The sequence below is a fragment of the Amblyraja radiata genome, chromosome 30 (genome assembly GCF_010909765.2).
Source record: "Amblyraja radiata isolate CabotCenter1 chromosome 30, sAmbRad1.1.pri, whole genome shotgun sequence".
In the NCBI taxonomy this organism is placed as follows: domain Eukaryota; kingdom Metazoa; phylum Chordata; class Chondrichthyes; order Rajiformes; family Rajidae; genus Amblyraja; species Amblyraja radiata.
In genome coordinates, this window is record NC_045985.1 from 28264618 (window position 1) to 28281305 (window position 16688).

The 16688-nt window shown below is 44.7% G+C and overlaps 1 protein-coding gene across 1 annotated transcript in view; it reads right to left on the minus strand.

Annotated features, from left to right (window-relative positions):
* The window catches only part of LOC116990052, a 122121-nt gene that overhangs the window by 15425 nt on the left and 90008 nt on the right, over positions 1-16688 (minus strand). The window contains exons 11-12 of the mRNA XM_033047578.1: positions 11813-11920; positions 4653-4742 (exon numbers count right to left, since the gene is read on the minus strand). Coding sequence (XP_032903469.1) covers positions 4653-4742; positions 11813-11920 — 198 coding nt within the window. The remainder of the gene's footprint in view (positions 1-4652; positions 4743-11812; positions 11921-16688) is intronic.

The window sequence follows — 16688 nt, forward strand, 5'->3', positions numbered from 1 at the left end:
ACTCTGCACCTTGGTGATTGCCAGTCACCCCCCCCCCCCCCCCGGACACTCCTTCCCCCAGTGACTGATCTCCCCCACCCCCCCCCCCCCCCCCCAAAATTTGCACTACTGCTACTGTATATACATATATATATTTTACTGTTCCGTTATTCTATGTTCGCACTTCTGGGTGAGATGCTAACTGCATTTCGTTGTCTCTGTACTTGTACACTGCACAATGACAATAAAGTTTGAATCTGAATTAACGGGTCCTTTTCAGAATGGCAGGTGGGGTGCCACAATATATATTAACGATTTAGACAATGGAATTAAATGTAACATCTCCAAGTTTGCGGATGACAGAAAGCTGGGTAGCTGTGTGAGCTGCAGGGTGACTTGGATAGGTTGGGTGAATGGGCAGGTGCATGACAGATGCAGTATAATATGATTATCCACTTTGGTGGCAAGAACAAGGTGGCAGATTATTATCTGAATGGAGTCAGATGAGGAAAACGGGAGGTGCAACAAGACTTGTGTGTCCTTGTACATCAGTCACTGAAAGTAAGCATGCAGGTACAGAAAGCAGTGAAGAAAGGTAATGGGACATTTGATGAAAGGTAATGGCATGTTGGGCTTCATAGCGAGAGGATTTGAATATAGGAGCAAGGAGGTCCTACAGGGTCCTGGTGAGATTACACCTGGAGTATTGTGTGCAGTTTTGGTCTCTTTTTTTTCACTTTAGTCTTTATTGCTTTTATGCATACACAAATAAAACACAAATATAACAGTTTTGGTCTCTTAATTTGAGGAAAGGACATTCTTGCTATTGACAGAGTGCAGCGTAAGTTCACCAGGTTAATTCGTCGGATGACGGGATGGCGGGACATATGATGAAAGAATAGATCGACTGGGCTCATATTCACTGGAATTTAGAAGGACGACAGGGGATCTTATAGAAACATTCTTAAGGTATTGGTATTGGACAGGCTAGATGCAGGAAAAATGTTCCCAATGTTGGGGAGTCCAGAACTAGGGTGTATAGCTCTTTGGGCTAACAGAATCAAGGGATATGGGGAAAAGGCAGGAACGGTGTTTTTGGATGATCAGTTGAATGGCTCGAAGGGCCGAATGACCTACTCCTGCACGTATTTTCTATGTTTCTATGAATTGATCTTCCTGATGTTTTGGGGGAGGAAATTGGATCAGAATCTGCAGAGTCCAGATCTAGCTCCGAGAATTCCACTGCCATAAAACCGGTAATGTTGACCAAAGGAGTGGAAGTGGAAGGAGGGGGAAAGAAAAATCAGCAGCAGGAGAAACAATGGTTGCTGTCAGGGTGATTGCACTGACGTTTACATATCCTGGGTGTCTTTAACAGTGGAAATTGTTTCTGTCTGACCTATGACACTGTTCTCTAATCCAATGTTCTGCAGCGTTTAGTAACTATTCTGCCCTGACCTGTTAACATCCAAGGAAAATACCTTTTTGGTGGCCAGCATTAAAAACCCCATTTGCATCACCTTTCAATCTCTTTTTGCGACATTGTTTTATCCACCTTGTTACAATATCATCTAGCTTTGTGTCAATGGCACTTGTTTATGTACTTTGCATTCGTAGGCCGAGCATAGTTCATAGAAACATAGAAAATAGGTGCAGGAGTAGGCCACTTGGCCCTTCAATATGATCATGGCTGATCATCCAACTCAGTATCCTGTACCTGCCTTCTCTCCATACCTCCTGATCCCTTTAGCCACAAGGGCCTCAACTACCTTCTGTGGCAGTGAATTCCAGAGATTCACCACTCTCTGCGTGAAAAATGTTTTCCTCATCTCGGTCCTAAAAGATTTCCCCCTTATCCTTAAACTGTGACCCCCTTGTTCTGGACTTCCCCAACATCGGAAACAATCTTCCTGCATCTAGCCTGTCCAACCCCTTAAGAATTTTGTAAGTTTCTATAAGATCCCCCCTCAATCTTCTAAATTCTAGCGAGTACAAACCGAGTCTATCCAGTCTTTCTTTATATGAAAGTCCTGACATTCCAGGAATCAGTCTGGTGAACCTTCTCCAAGTCCAAGTCCAAGTGAGTTTATTGTCATGTGTCCCTGTATAGGACAATGAAATTCTTGCTTTGCTTAAGCACACATAAAATAGTAGGCATTTACTACAAAACAGATAAATGTGTCCATATACCATGATATAAATATATACACACATGAATAAATAAACTGGTAGTGCAAATAACAGAAAGTGGTTGCTAATAATCAGAGTTTTGTCTGAGCCAGGTTTAATAGCCTGATGGCTGAGGGGAAGTAGCTATTCCTGAACCTGGTTGTTGGTTCTCTGTATGGCAAGAATGTCTTTCCTCAGATTAGGAGACCAAAACTGTACGTAATACTCCAGGTGTGGTCTCACCAAGACCCTGTACAACTGCAGTAGAACCTCCCTGCTCCTATACTCAAATCCTTTTGCAATGAATGCTAACATACCATTTGCCTTCTTCACTGCCTGCTGCACCTGCATGCCTACTTTTAATGACTGGTGTACCATGACACCCAGGTCTCGTTTCCAAATCGGCCACCATTCAGATAATAGTCTACCTTCCTGTTTTTGCCACTAAAGTGGATAACCTCACATTTATCCACATTATACTGCATCTGCCATGCATTTGCCCACTCACCCAGCCTATCCAAGTCACCTTGCAGCCTCCTAGCATCCTCCTCACAGCTAACACTGCCCCCCAGCTTCGTGTCATCCGCAAACTTGGAGATGTTGCATTCAATTCCCTCGTCCAAATCATTAATATATATCGTAAATAGCTGGGGTCCCAGCACTGAGCCTTGCGGTACCCCACTAGTCACTGCCTGCCATTGTGAAAAGGACCCGTTTACTCCTACTCTTTGCTTCCAGTCTTCCAGTTCTCTATCCACATCAATACTGAACCCCCAATACCGTGTGCTTTAAGTTTGTATACTAATCTCTTGCATGATAGACACCATAAGGCACACCCGGCCAACGTGGGCGTCTGTAGGTACACAAAAATGCTGGAGAAACTCAGCGGGTGCAGCAGCATCTATGGAGAGAAGGAAATAGGCAACTTTTCGGGCCGAAACCCTTCAGACCTGAGCGTCTGTGGATTGGCTTTACTCTCTTTCTCTTGTCACCAAGTTAATCGTCCACCCTGGTCAATAATATGCATAAAATTCCTTGAGCTTTAACCGTAGGAATTCATCACTTACCTTCTGGAATCCTGACATACAAAGTCAACCATTCTATAATCTCATGTGCGGACGTGGCACCGACGGATGAGAGGCCGATGCAAAGAAGTCGAAGCCAAAGAACCGAATGGAAACGAGGCCGAAACGCCAATAAACCGAAAGAGTCTGAAGACGACACGCCTACTAACCGAAAGGATGGGACGCCTAAATGCAAACTAACCGAAAGGGCGGGACGCCAAAAAGCTAACGAACCGAAAAGCTGCGTCACCTACAAGCAAACTTACCGAATGGTCGCTGTTTAAACTCCACCTACCCGAAAGGCAGCGTCGCCTACAGGCCAAAGGACCGACTGCCGCTCAACAGAAAAGTCCAATAACGGACATGATGTTGCTGGGGGCGGGACTTGTCAGCGATTGGTCCAGACCCCCGCGTCCATCACATCGCTGTGAAGGCATGAACATTGTCCCAAACATCAGTTCCACCCGACCCGCAGCCCACGGAGGGTGGCCGTGGGAGAGTGGGGGCTGCACATCTTCGGCCGCTTCGGAGAGAGAAGAGGTGAGAGAGAAGAGGGAGAGAGGAGGAGAGCGAAGAGGGGAGAGAGGAGGAGAGAGAAGGGAGAGAGAGAAGGGAGAGAGAGAGAAGAGGGGAGACGGGAGCGTGGGGTTCATTTTCCCACACAAGCCATAGGTGACTGGGCAATCTGAACCCAAGCACCAAGTTGAAAGCGGCCTAAGATGTACAGCCCCCACTCTCCCACGGTCACCCTCCGTGGGCTGTGGGTCGGGTGGAGCTGAGGTTTGGGACAATGTTCATGCCTTTACAGTGATGTGATGGACGCGGGGGTCTGGACCAATCGCTGACAAGTCCCGCCCCCCGGCAACGTCATGTCCGTTATTGGACTTTTCTGTTGAGCGGCAGTCGGTCCTTTGGCCTGTAGGCGACGCCGCCTTTCGGGTAGGTGGCGTTTCGACAGAGCGGCCATTCGGTAAGTTTGCTTGTAGGCGACGCAGCTTTTCGGTTGGTTGGCTTTTAGGCGTCCCGCCCTTTTGGTTAGTTTGCATTTAGGCGTCCCATCCTCTCGGTTTGTGGGCGTTTCGTCTTCGGACTCTTTCGGTTTATTGGCGTTTCGGCCTCGTTTCCATTCGGTTCTTTGGCTTCGACTTCTTTGCATCGGCCTCTTGTCTGTCGGCGCCACGTCCGAGTACCCTATAATCTATCTACCTATATTGGGATAAAATGTGCTACAAATGGTCAACAGTTCTGAATGGAATAACTGACATTCAACCATTAAGGTCTAAACCGACAGCATGTTTCTGTGTTCCCAGCTGTGGGGTTGAGGACTGGTCCAGGTGAAGCAGCTCACAGTTCACTGACTGCGACATTCATAGCATTCCAATCATCCTGCAGAGTACTGTTCACCATTAACCAAAGAATAAACAATCATTGTGCATGTACCTTTGAACACAATCCAGCAAATGAGGGCAATGAGGATGACGACCAGAGACACGATGCTACAAATTTTCAGGATCCACCACCATTTGTTTCCTGGAGTGGTGTAGAGAAATGAATAACAACATTAAAACTGTTTGAAAACAGATCGTCGCAAATGCTTCAACACAAACGTTAACAGAAAGCGTTTCAAGTAACAGATGTATCGGGAACTGGTCAGGTTGGTTGTGATATTCGATCTCCTGAACATGCAACATTCCATTCAGCTCAGGAACGGACCAGGCATCAGAGCACTGGAGGCTCAGCGAGCTCAGCCACACTGGCAGTGTGTGGAGATCCCTGGGGAGACTGAAGTTGCTATGGAAACACATTTGATGACTTTGATTATCTTTTATCTGCAGGCCATGCAGTTGGAAATGACAGCGACACTGCAGTTTTCCCATGTAATGTCGAGTGATTGAGATAAGAACTCACGGCAAATCAGCCCTGCTGTGTTATTCTAGTGATCAATAACTTCCCCGTTTAACGTGAGGGGAAAGATTTAAAAGGGATCTGTGTAGCAACTCCCTGACATAGTGGGTGCTGGGTATTTGGAATGAATGCCAGAAGTATGCCATAATTGGGGCAGCACAGTGGCTCAGAGGTAGAGATGCTGCCTTACAGCGCCAGACACTACGTGTGTTTTCTGTATGGAATTTGTAAGTTCTCCCCGTAACTGTGGGTTTCCCTCGTGTGCCCTGGTTTCCTCCCACACCCCAAAGACGTGCAGATTTGTAGGTTAATTGGCTTTGGTAAAAATTGTAAATTGTCCGCAGTGTGTAGGATTGTGCTAATGTACGGGGTTCGCTGGTCGGCACTGACTCGGTCGGCCGAAGGGCCTGTTTCCGTGCTGTAACTCTAAACTACACAAAAAAAAGTAGTTGGGGCAGGTACAATAAAACATTCAAAAGACACTGCTGTTTTTGTGGCGGTATGCACATGTATGGCATATTGGCACCTTGCAAAAGTAAAGAAGAATTTTTAACGATTTTTTAAATGACAAAAATGTTACTAAAGTTGAAAAAGTTACGATTATTCATTAAAATAGGCAGTCTGGCCCTTAAACAGCTTCTAGGATGTGATCTGCCAGAAACACCAACAGCAAGGAATAATAGGCAAGCCATCCTTTGTGAATAAAAAAAGCACACGGTACATGGATAGCAAATGTCTAGTAGGATCTGGGTCAAACACAGCAAATGGGATGAGTTTAGATGGACATCTTGCTTGGCATGGACAAGTTGAGTTGAGGGGCCTGTTTCCAAGCTGTGTGACCGACTCGACTCTGAATATCTATGAACTGTGCAAGTGTTTGTGCATTTAATGGTGGATGAAGGTAGAGGCTGGCCAGGGGATCACTGTTATTGAGTGCACCAGATCCAATGAATCCATCACTCCCTAAGAGACATCTCTCCTTCAAATGGTGTCTTCAATTCATTCAGCCTGTTCCACTTGTGGACATCATTTATTATTTTTCTTCAATAATTTTCAAGAGAGTTCTCTTCTTGCCCTTGGCAATGCTCACCACATATTCCCATTCTCTTCAGAACTCAGTTTCTGTAACCGATTCTCTCTCATATCCCTTCCCACTGTATTCCCTTATTCCAACTATGCATCCATATTTCAGGAGCTACTGAATCACACCTTTTTCAATGTCACCAATATCACCTCATCTGCATTTAACTCTTCTTGAGAGTACATTCCTTGAGAGGACTTGAGAGTACATTTCTCTCTAAATTCTATCATATTCCCACTGCAAGCTCAAATTATCTGTAAAATTAATCACTTGATCCTAGTCATTACCAACTTCCCTTCTTATGCCCAATGTTAATTGACATTGTTAATAGTTCACTCTTCCTAAATATTTTTCCTTCTGAGTCTCCATCATCACCCTCTCCACATAAAACAAACATAATTTCATATTGTCCTTTAGAATGCCAGCCCTCTCTCATTAACCTCTTTTTATCTTCTCCAAAAACTTGAGCTTGTCAGTGTCTAACCCAACCACAATAATGACGCACCCCATCAGGGTTACGAATTACCTTTGTGACCTCACCTGCAGTAACCTACTCCTCCTAAACTCTTCCACACACTGTGATATGGGTGACCCACTCTCCTCCATCAAGGTATCTTCAATGCAAATGCACAGAAGGAGGGCGCTCATTCCATTGTGTCCAAATCGGCCAACAATGCAGCTTGGGACAATCCCATTTCCCAGTCTCTATCCATGGCCTCAAAGATCACAGCTCTCTGCGGTCACCATGCAGGTACAGCAGGCAGTGAAGAAAGCGAATGGCATGTTGGCCTTTATACCAAGAGGAGTCGAGTATGGGAGCAAAGAGGTCCTTCTGCAGTTGTACAGGGCCCTGGTGAGACCACACCTGGAGTATTGTGTGCAGTTTTGGTCCCCTAATTTGTGGAAGGACATTCTTACTATTGAGGGAGTGCAGTGCAGGTTTACAAGGTTAATTCCCAGGATGGCGGGGCAGTCATATGCTGAGAGAATGGAGCAGCTGGGCTTGTACACTCTGGAGTTTAGAAGGATGAGAGGATATCTTATTGCAACAAATAAGATTGTTAAAGGTTTGGACATGCTGGAGGCAGGAAACATGTTCCCGATGTTGGGGGGAGTCCAGAACCAGGGGCCACAGTTTAAGAATAAGGGGTAAGCCATTTAGAACGGAGACAAGGAAACACTTTTTCTCACAGAGTTGTGAGTCTGTGGAATTCTCTGCTTCAGAGGGCGGTGGAGGCCGGCTCGCTGGATGCTTTCAAGAGAGAGCTAGATAGGGCTCTTAAAGATAGCGGAGTCAAGGTATATGGAGAGAAGGCAGGAATGGGGTACTAATTGGGGATGATCAGCCATGATCACATTGAATGGCGGTGCTGGCTCGAAGGACTGAATGGCCTACTCTTGCACCTATTGTCTATTGTCACCCAGGTACTTTAAATCGGGGTTTGATTTTCTGACTCCACCTTCCTTTTCTAGACCCCAATACTCATTGACTTATTTCAATCAGTTAGGAATGGAGGAGAGTTAAGTTGCTTTTGTACTCAATGTCCCTGAGTTATTGTTCCCCCTTGGAGTAAATAGGTCCATCCCATTTCATCCCACCTTTTATAATCCTATATACCTCAATTTTTTTGATTAAAAAAAATTTCCAGCTGAATCGGTCTTGTCTCATATATACAATTTTTCGATTTTGGCAACATTCTCGGAAATTTCCTCTGCACCTCATCTTGTGTAACCAGAGTCATGACCAGAACTGTCCACATCACCCCAGCTATGGCCGAATTAATCAAATATACAGTTTTACATGATGGTCCTGGTCTTGTATTCTGCACTTTGGCCAATGGAAGTAAAACCATATGGCTTCTTAACTGCTTTATCCACTCTTTTTGCTTTCTTCTGGGATTAGTGGGCATGCAATCTTGAACCGGTCAGCTCCTCTACTCTTCTTAGTCACCTTATGTGCATTCCTTGTATTCCTGGGGCAAAGATTCCAGTATCCCCTTCACATTCCCCTTGATGAAATTGCATTTGTCACGATTCTGCACGTAAGCAAGACCTTGATATCTTCATGTACTCAGAATATCCTTCATCAATTCAGTCACTGTTATTTTTGGGGTCATCAGAAATCATCTTAATTTTACTTCTTCAACTAGTCTAAATCATTCATACATACCATGAGAAGAAGCTCATATAGAATTTGAATCGCAATGTATATAACTCTCCCACTGTTCTTCATATCTTGCTTTCACCTTCTGAGCCAATTTGTAATCCTTCTCTTCAATGCTAACTGCTTTGACTTGCTTGACCAATGTAGAAGTTTGTCAAATGCCTTCCTAAAATAACCATTTTGGGACAAGACCCTGCATCAGTCCTGATGCAGTTTCCCAATGCAAAATGTAAACATGCACCTTTTGCCTCCACCGCTTGATTCGCTGTGTTCTTCCAGAATTGTTTTTGATTCTAGATACCAGCATCAGCAATTTGTTTTGGTTTGAAGTAGCATGTGATGTTTTCTTCCCCGAATAGTGGTAGCTGTAATTGTGCCTACTATTTGCTTTAATTATAGTCAGAAGAAGTTATTCTCAGAGTGATCTGGCAAGAGTCCTTGAATTAAGCAACAATATCTATATTACTAAATCTCTGATCTTGACCGCTTTTGGCCCACTGTGCTGCGATTTCTGACAGAAGGCGGCTACGTACGGCCGTCATTTTTGGCAACCTCGCTCAGAGCCACCCTCCGCCTTACGGGTGCGGAGGATTTTTCCCATCGATGACAAATCAGAGAGATATTAATGTTTAAAAAAAATTCACCATTCTCTCTGCTGCCCCTGCTGGAGGGAGGGGGAGGGACTATAAAAACAGGAAGTGGTGTGCCTCACTCAGTTTCTGCAAGATGGATGAAGCCAAGGATCACGTCTCTCTGAGCTCTGAATAACACTGAACAAATGTCTACACAACTGTGAGTACCCTTAATGTGGTTTGCAAATGAAAATATGGTTTGTTTGAAGTAAAAAGGCACTGCCTGCAAATGGTTGTTTGGGTGCTTTGGATTGAAGTTCAAAGGCACTACTTACTGCAAATGGTGGCTTGGGTGCTTGGATATGAAGTTGAAAGGCACTACTTACTGCAAACGGTGGCTTGGGAGCTTTGGTTTAAAGTTCAAAGGCACTACTTACTGCAAATGGTGGCTTGGGAGCTTTGGCTTGAAGTTGAAAGGCACTACTTACTGCAAATGGTGGGTTGGGTGTTTTGCTTGAAGTTGAAAGGCACTACTTACTGCACATGGTGGCTTGGGTGCCTTGGCTTGAAGTTGAAAGGCATTACATACTGCAAATGGTGGCATGAAGTTGAAAGGCACTACTTACTGCAAATGGTGGCTTGGGTTCTTTGGCTTGTAGTTGAAAGGCACTACTTACTGCAAATGGTGGATTGGGTGCTTTGGCTTGAAGTTGAAAGGCCTTACTTACTGCAAATTGTGGCTTGGGTGCTTTGGCTTGAAGTTGAAAGTCACTACTTACTGCAAATGGTGGCTTGGGTGGTTTGCTTGAAGTTGAAAGGCACTACTTACTGCAAATGGTGGCATGGAGTTGAAAGGCACTACTTACTGCAAATGGTGGCTTGGGTGCTTTAGCTTGAAGTTGCACTACTTACTGCAAATGGTGGCTTGGGTGCTTTGGCTTGAGGTTGAAAGGCACTACTTACTGTAAATGGTGGCTTGGGTGCTTTAGCTTGAAGTTGCACTACTTACTGCAAATGGTGGCTTGGGTGCTTTGGCTTGAAGTTGAAAGGCACTACTTACTGCAAATGGTGACGGGTGTTTTGGCTTGAAGTTCAACACTACTTACTGCAAATGGTGGCTTGGGTGCTTTGGCTTGAAGTTGAAAGGCACTACTTACTGCAAATGGCCGCTTGGGAGTTTGGCTTGAAGTTAAAAGGCAACTCTGCAAATGCACTTCCTTCCTGTTTGCACTGTATATTGATTTTAGATAAAACGCTACCACTTGCGGCTGTGATTTTTGGCCATCTTACTCAGTCCCCCCTCCGCTGAGCAGGTGCAGAGAATTCTTCCCATCAATTAAAAATAAAAGTGTTATTAGTGTTTAAAAAAAATGTTGAGGATCTCTCTCCTGTCAATCACACCCTGAAAGCCACACCGTTTCAGGTGGGAGGCGTTATAAAACCCAGAAGTGTGGGTGTGGCTCAGTCTCTGCATGATAGGGGAGGGCGAGGTCATGACTCTGTCTGAGCTGTGAATCGACTGAACACACTGAATGTATACTGAACTGTGGGTTTGGTGTTTTGTGTGGTTTTATGGTGGTTTCACCTTGCATGAATGGTATGAAGCAGCATTTGAATTTGGTGGCCTTGCACCCTGCTTGAAGTGGAATGAAACTGCACTTGAATTTGGTGGCCTTGCACCCTGATGAAAGTGGTATGAAATTGCACTTGAATTTGGTGGTCTTACACCCTTGCTTGAAGTGGTTGGAAACTGCACTTGAATTCGGTGGTACACAAAAAAGCTGGAGAAACTCAGCAGGTGCAGCAACATCTATGGAGCGAAGGAAATAGGCAACGTTTCGGGCCGAAACCTTTCGGTGGCCTTGCACGCTGCTCATAGTGGTAAGAAACTGCACTTGAATTTGGTGGCCTTGCACCCTGATTGAACTGGTAGGAACATGGATTTGAATTTGGTGGCCTTGCACCCTGCTTGAAATGGAATTTCAAGGAATAGTCATGACTCAATTGTCAGCCCACCAGCCGTGAGTGAGCTGCCAGCAGATCAGGCTTGAGGGACAGAGCTGCCACCCCAAGAACCCATACCAGCACTCCAGAAAGCCCCCCCACTGGCCACCAATATTGGAATTGGTGTAGAGGTGGAATATTGCATCGGGGGACCAGCCCTCACGTGTGAACCTGGGACCTAACGGGTCCCACTTGGTCTAGTAACTAATATATTGAGTAATATTCTGACTGCATGGTTTCTAACCTGTTCAGGGACTGGGAGTTGTTGGTGACCTCATGCACTCATTGCCTACAGAAAAAGCATGGGATTGAGAGGTGCTGGAGTAAAAAATAATCGCAAACCTTTAAGAGAAAATGCCACCAGGCCTATAGAAGGGATCACCTCCCCACCTACCACCTTCAAATCACAGTCAGAGGTGAAGAAGGAATTGAGTAATCCCATCCACCTGCAGCCAGGTTGAGGGACACACGCCAACATGTCCTACTCTTAAGAGATGTTCAGTACGCTGTCCTCCCTCAACAAATGCCATCGAGATCAAGGGAGACATTTACCTCAATTCCCACCTCTAAATCCACAATAAAGTTTGACAGGATATATCATCATAAATAAACTGATACTCCTCACACTCTAGCTCACTCCAAAAGACCCCTCTGGAGTGTGTCCAGGTGTGAATCCTGAATCATTCCTGGCTTTCCTGAATGCAAAGCACCACTTCACAACTTGTCACAATTGTAGTTGAAGGTTACAGGAACTTGTGGGGAAGGGTGGGGTAGAGCAGAGCCAGGAAAAGGGGAACGTTTTGTTTTGCTCTCTTGTTTTGTTACTGTGTCACTGGAGTTTATGCTTAAGTACAAATTAAACAATAATAATTACCTGGAAATCCTTTCCATGCCCAGCAGAGAAATGCAATGGCATATATTGTCGAAAGCACCAGTCCCATGATCAATGTAATGACAGTCACAGTGTCCTCTGGTGAAAAGCCTGTAGGTAAAAAATAGTTTGAATAACTAAACCTGTAACCAAAACAGAAATCTCTCTTGCGATCAGAAGGCTGTGGTGCCAGGGATGGTGTGGGGAAGTAGAGACCTTGGGACAATGACTACAGCGAAACACTCATAGTAGGCTGAACGCTCATGAAAAGGTTTATTTATTGTAAAGGAGGATGGTGAGATGGTCCAGGTCCATATGGGGACATAATCATCCGTTGTCTATGAGCAAATGAGGAGATGCTGGCAGTCTCGGGCTTGTCCCAGCAGCTTGGTCCTGCTCTCTATGTGGTGGCACAGTCCCTCTTCATCTGTAGGGAGGTGAGGAGTTGCTGCCGGTCGCAAGCTTGTTCCAGCGGCTCGGTCTTACTCCAAGAAGTGGCACTGGTAGTCTCTTGACCAAAGATCATAGAGGAGCAAGATAGACCACTCCTCGAAAAATGCGTAGTATGACGCGTGTGATTGTCGACGCCATTTTTTGAGGCATTTTGTTGGGCTTCCCCCCACACTGTCATGGTGTCCTTATCTAAATCTTCACATCACTGCTCTGCTATCAATTGTTCTAATCGTAAATCTAAACGACCCAACCTGTAAATCTTTAGGTTCCCCAATAAAAAAGAAAGGTGAGAAAATATTATTATTATTTTCAGTCGATATTCTGTCGTGAAAATGTTATTTTCTGTTCTCCCATCAACGGCCATTGGGAAACTAGGTTTGTCGGTACATTAGAAAGTTATTAGACTTATTTTTAATAGATCTTTACTTACCATAATAATAAAGACAATTTTAACACTTCTGTACGTTTTTGGTTTTGTTCTTGTAAGGGATTGGTCTCCAAAATATGGCCCGCGGTGGGCCGGGGGGTTCGGCGGCGGCCGCAATCAAAGATAGGAGAGGAGATCTGCTCTATAATCTTTGGTCGGAATGGGACGGCTGCGCGTTATAATGTGTTATCGTTCCACTCCCTCTCCCCCTTCTCCCTGTCCCCTTCTCCCTGTCCCCCTTCTCCCTCTCCCCCCTTTTCCCCTTCTCCCTCACCCCCTTCTTCCTCTCCCCCCATCTCTCTCTCCCCCTTCTCCCTCTCTTCTCTCAATCTCTCTCTCTCTCCCTCTCTTCCCTCTCCCTCTCTTCTCCCTCTCTCCCTCCCTTCCCTCGCTCCCTCCCTTACCTCTTCGTGAGAGTTGGCAGCTCTGCTATGCCTTGGGTCCAAAAGAGGATAGAAAGAAAATACTTAATGGTCTTTGTAAGAAGATTTTAATAAGCTCTTCTACATTTAAGGTAAATTGACATATTAGAGGCAAAAAGCATCTTCAACATACAGGTCTCTCCACACAACTGAAAACAATTGCATTTAAGTGACATATCATCCATTGTTCAGGCATGTAGTTATGATCATCTTATTTCTTATTAGTTAATCCTAAATGATATCTCCTGTAATTTCAGATGTCAACAGTGGGTCCAGAATATTCGTCGACAAGATCTCCTGCACCGAACTGCAGAGTATTTGTCAAATAACTGCTGTCTTATGTACATTGTGTGAAATTGTGATTTGTTAACTGCACAAAACTAATGCAAATGGCAATATATTTATTATTGTATCTACGTTGGACATTTTGCTCTTTGGTGTCAGAACGCGGGGTGGGAGATTGCAACCTTCACGTGGTCCGCCCTGTTTCGACAAATCCAATCAACCTGGTGTGCACAGTCAAATAAGATCAAATAGTACAAGTTGTCCTACAACTTTAGGCTGTGCACGCCATACGCAAGAAGAAGAAGAAGAAGTGTCAGAACGCAGTCTGAAGAAGGCTTCCGACCTGCAACGTCACCTATTCCTTTTCTCCAGAGATGCTGCCTGACCCACTGAGTTACTCCAGCATTTTGTGTCTATCTCTGTTTAGATTGGGCTCGTGGGTGGAGATTGCGGTTGGTCTGGTGATCTAGAACGAGGGCCAAAGTCTCAGAATATGGGTCATGATATTTAGTAATGAGACAAGGAGCAGTTTCTTCACTCAAGGGCTGGGAATCTTGGAATTCTTTATCGCGTGAGATGGTGGAAGTCGAGTCCTTGATATTTTTTTTTTTCAAATACGAAAAGGATGAAGGATAATGGAGAGAATGTGGGAATAAGGTGTTGAGTTGCAGGATCAACAATAATCTTACTGATGGTGGTTTGAATTTAGATGGCTTATCCTTGCTTCTATTTCTTAGAGATACAGCGCGGAAACAGGCCCTTTGGCCCACCGCGTCCGCATTGACCAGCGATCCCCGCACACTAACACCATCCTACACACACTAGGGACAATTTACACTTATACCAAGCCTACAAACCTGTATGTCTTTGGAGTGTGGGAGGAAACCGAAGATCTCGGAGAACACCCATTCAGTCACGGGGAGAATGTACGAACTCTGTACAGACAGCACCCACTGTAAGGCAGCAACTTTACCGCTGCACCACCATGCCGCCCTTAATCCACTAGGGCACTAGGTTACAATAAACTTCCTACATATTCCAGGAATGCATCTCATAAAAATGGGAGAGGTTTAAATGCATTGTAAAATCTGCTCTCAGTTTCCTAGATCGGTATTGCTCTAATGGCCTCTTTGTATCATTTTCTTTGATTTAAACCATCCATTGTTCTGCATTTAGATTTTATTTTTCCCCCTGTGGATCACAAGGCACTGTTTGTTTCAGGGGTGACTCTAATCTCCAGCGTAATTTGACAAGACAGCCAAGAGGGCAAACACAGGCAGTTCAGATCTGCTGCCTGTATCGCATGAGAGAACAAGAATGAGACCAACTTATTTTTTGCAGATCATCAACCCCTGACTGATGTTATCAATGCCGATGGTGACTCAAGGAGACTCAACCAGGTGGTGGTTTACAAAGGTCCATGCCCATTGTTCCTCATGGCATACCACCAGCCTCAACAGATCACCTAGTCATAGAGTCTCACAGCGTAGAAGCAGGCCCTTCAGCTCAACTTGCCCACGCTGGCCAACATGTCCCATCTACACTAGTTCCACATACCTGCATTTGGCCCATACCCCTCTAAACCTGTCCTAACCATCAAATAACCTAAAAGAACTGTCATATGAGGAAAGATTTAAAAGACTAGGCTTGTATTCACTGGAGTTTAGTAGGATGAGGGGGATCTTATCATATTGTTTACAGTGTACTATGTTTACAGATTCTGTTGTGCTGCTGAAAGTAAGAATTTAATTGTTCTATCTGGGACAAGCTAGATGCAGGAAATTGTTCTACATGACAATAAAACACTCTTGTTAGATGCAAGGGGATCTTATAGAAACATATAAATGAATAAAAAGACTGAACAAGCTAGATACAGGAAAAATGTTCCCAATGTTGGGCGAGTCCAGAACCAGGGGCCACAGTCTTAGAACAAAGGGGAGGCCATTTAAGACAGGTGAGAAAAAACGTTTTCACCCAGAGAGTTGTGAATTTGTGGAATTCCCTGCCACAGAGGGCAGTGGAGGCCAAATCACTGGGTGGATTTAAGAGAGAGTTAGATAGATCTCTAGGGGCTAGTGGAATCAAGGGATATGGGGAGAAGGCAGGCACGGGTTATCGATTACGGCTGATCAGCCATGATCACAATGAATGGCGGTGCTGGCTCGAAGGGCCAAATGGCCTCCTCCTGCACCTATTTTCTATGTTTCTAGAACACTCATCCAGCAATCCTCGAGCTCACCAGCTCATCCCGTAGTCAATTCATCAGCTTTTCCATAAGAACTTCCATCAGTTCTTCCAAAAGAATGACAATCATACAATCTCGATTACCCTCAGCTCATCAAGCAGCCCCTTAATTCACCCAGAAGTCTGAACTATTGAATGCTCACTGCATCTCTTTCCATGTCGGCAAGTTAATATCCAGCTGCATGAACCATGGGAACAGGGAATAAATAGATGCATGTGGTGCAGTGATTTGTGCAGCACTATAGGCCTGGAGACCAAGAGGAGTTCACCATTGAACGGAGTTTGAACGGGGGGCTTGAGGCCCCCGACCGAGGAAGAACAAAAGGAAGGGACTTGAACTTTATTTCGCCTTCCATCACAGTGAGGAATGTGTAGGAGTCACTGGTGAATGTCCGTATTAAAATGTGTTTTTGAGTGCTGTTGCTTTTAATTGTATGACTGACCTGGCCAATGAAATTCCTCGTATGCTGCAAAACATACTTGGCAAATAAAATCTGATTATGATTCTGAAAAGCCTTTCCCTTCCATACTCTTTCCTCTCTTTGATATTTTAGCAGTTGACTGCCTTTCTGTACTTGTTGCAAGAGATTGTCGTGGCATCCAGCATCCTCGGAGAATGTAGAATTAAAGGCAGAGGCAATGCCAGTTTTAAAGATGGTTATTTGCCTCAAGATTGGATTATTGTATCTCCAGAACCTCCCCAGAGGCTCTGGGAGACACAAAGTTCAAGAGGGAACACAAAAAGCCTAATTAGGAAGAATATTAAGAGTAAGATTTTCAATTAAAATACTGTAATTGATGGAACCTTGCCTTTAAATTGGTTCTTGGATGAAACCCTGATGGGTCTCACATTGTCTCTTTAAATTTACTCTCCTTTTCACACTTGCATTAAAACACACAGCCACCGCCATTCACAGCGATACTGCCCGGCAGTCTCATAATTACAGTCAACACAGCCACCTTGACAGCCACACAAAATAATGTAAATAAAAATTGTTTTCCTTGTTTAAGAAGTTCAATTTACAATTATTTGAAATTGTGGGGGTTG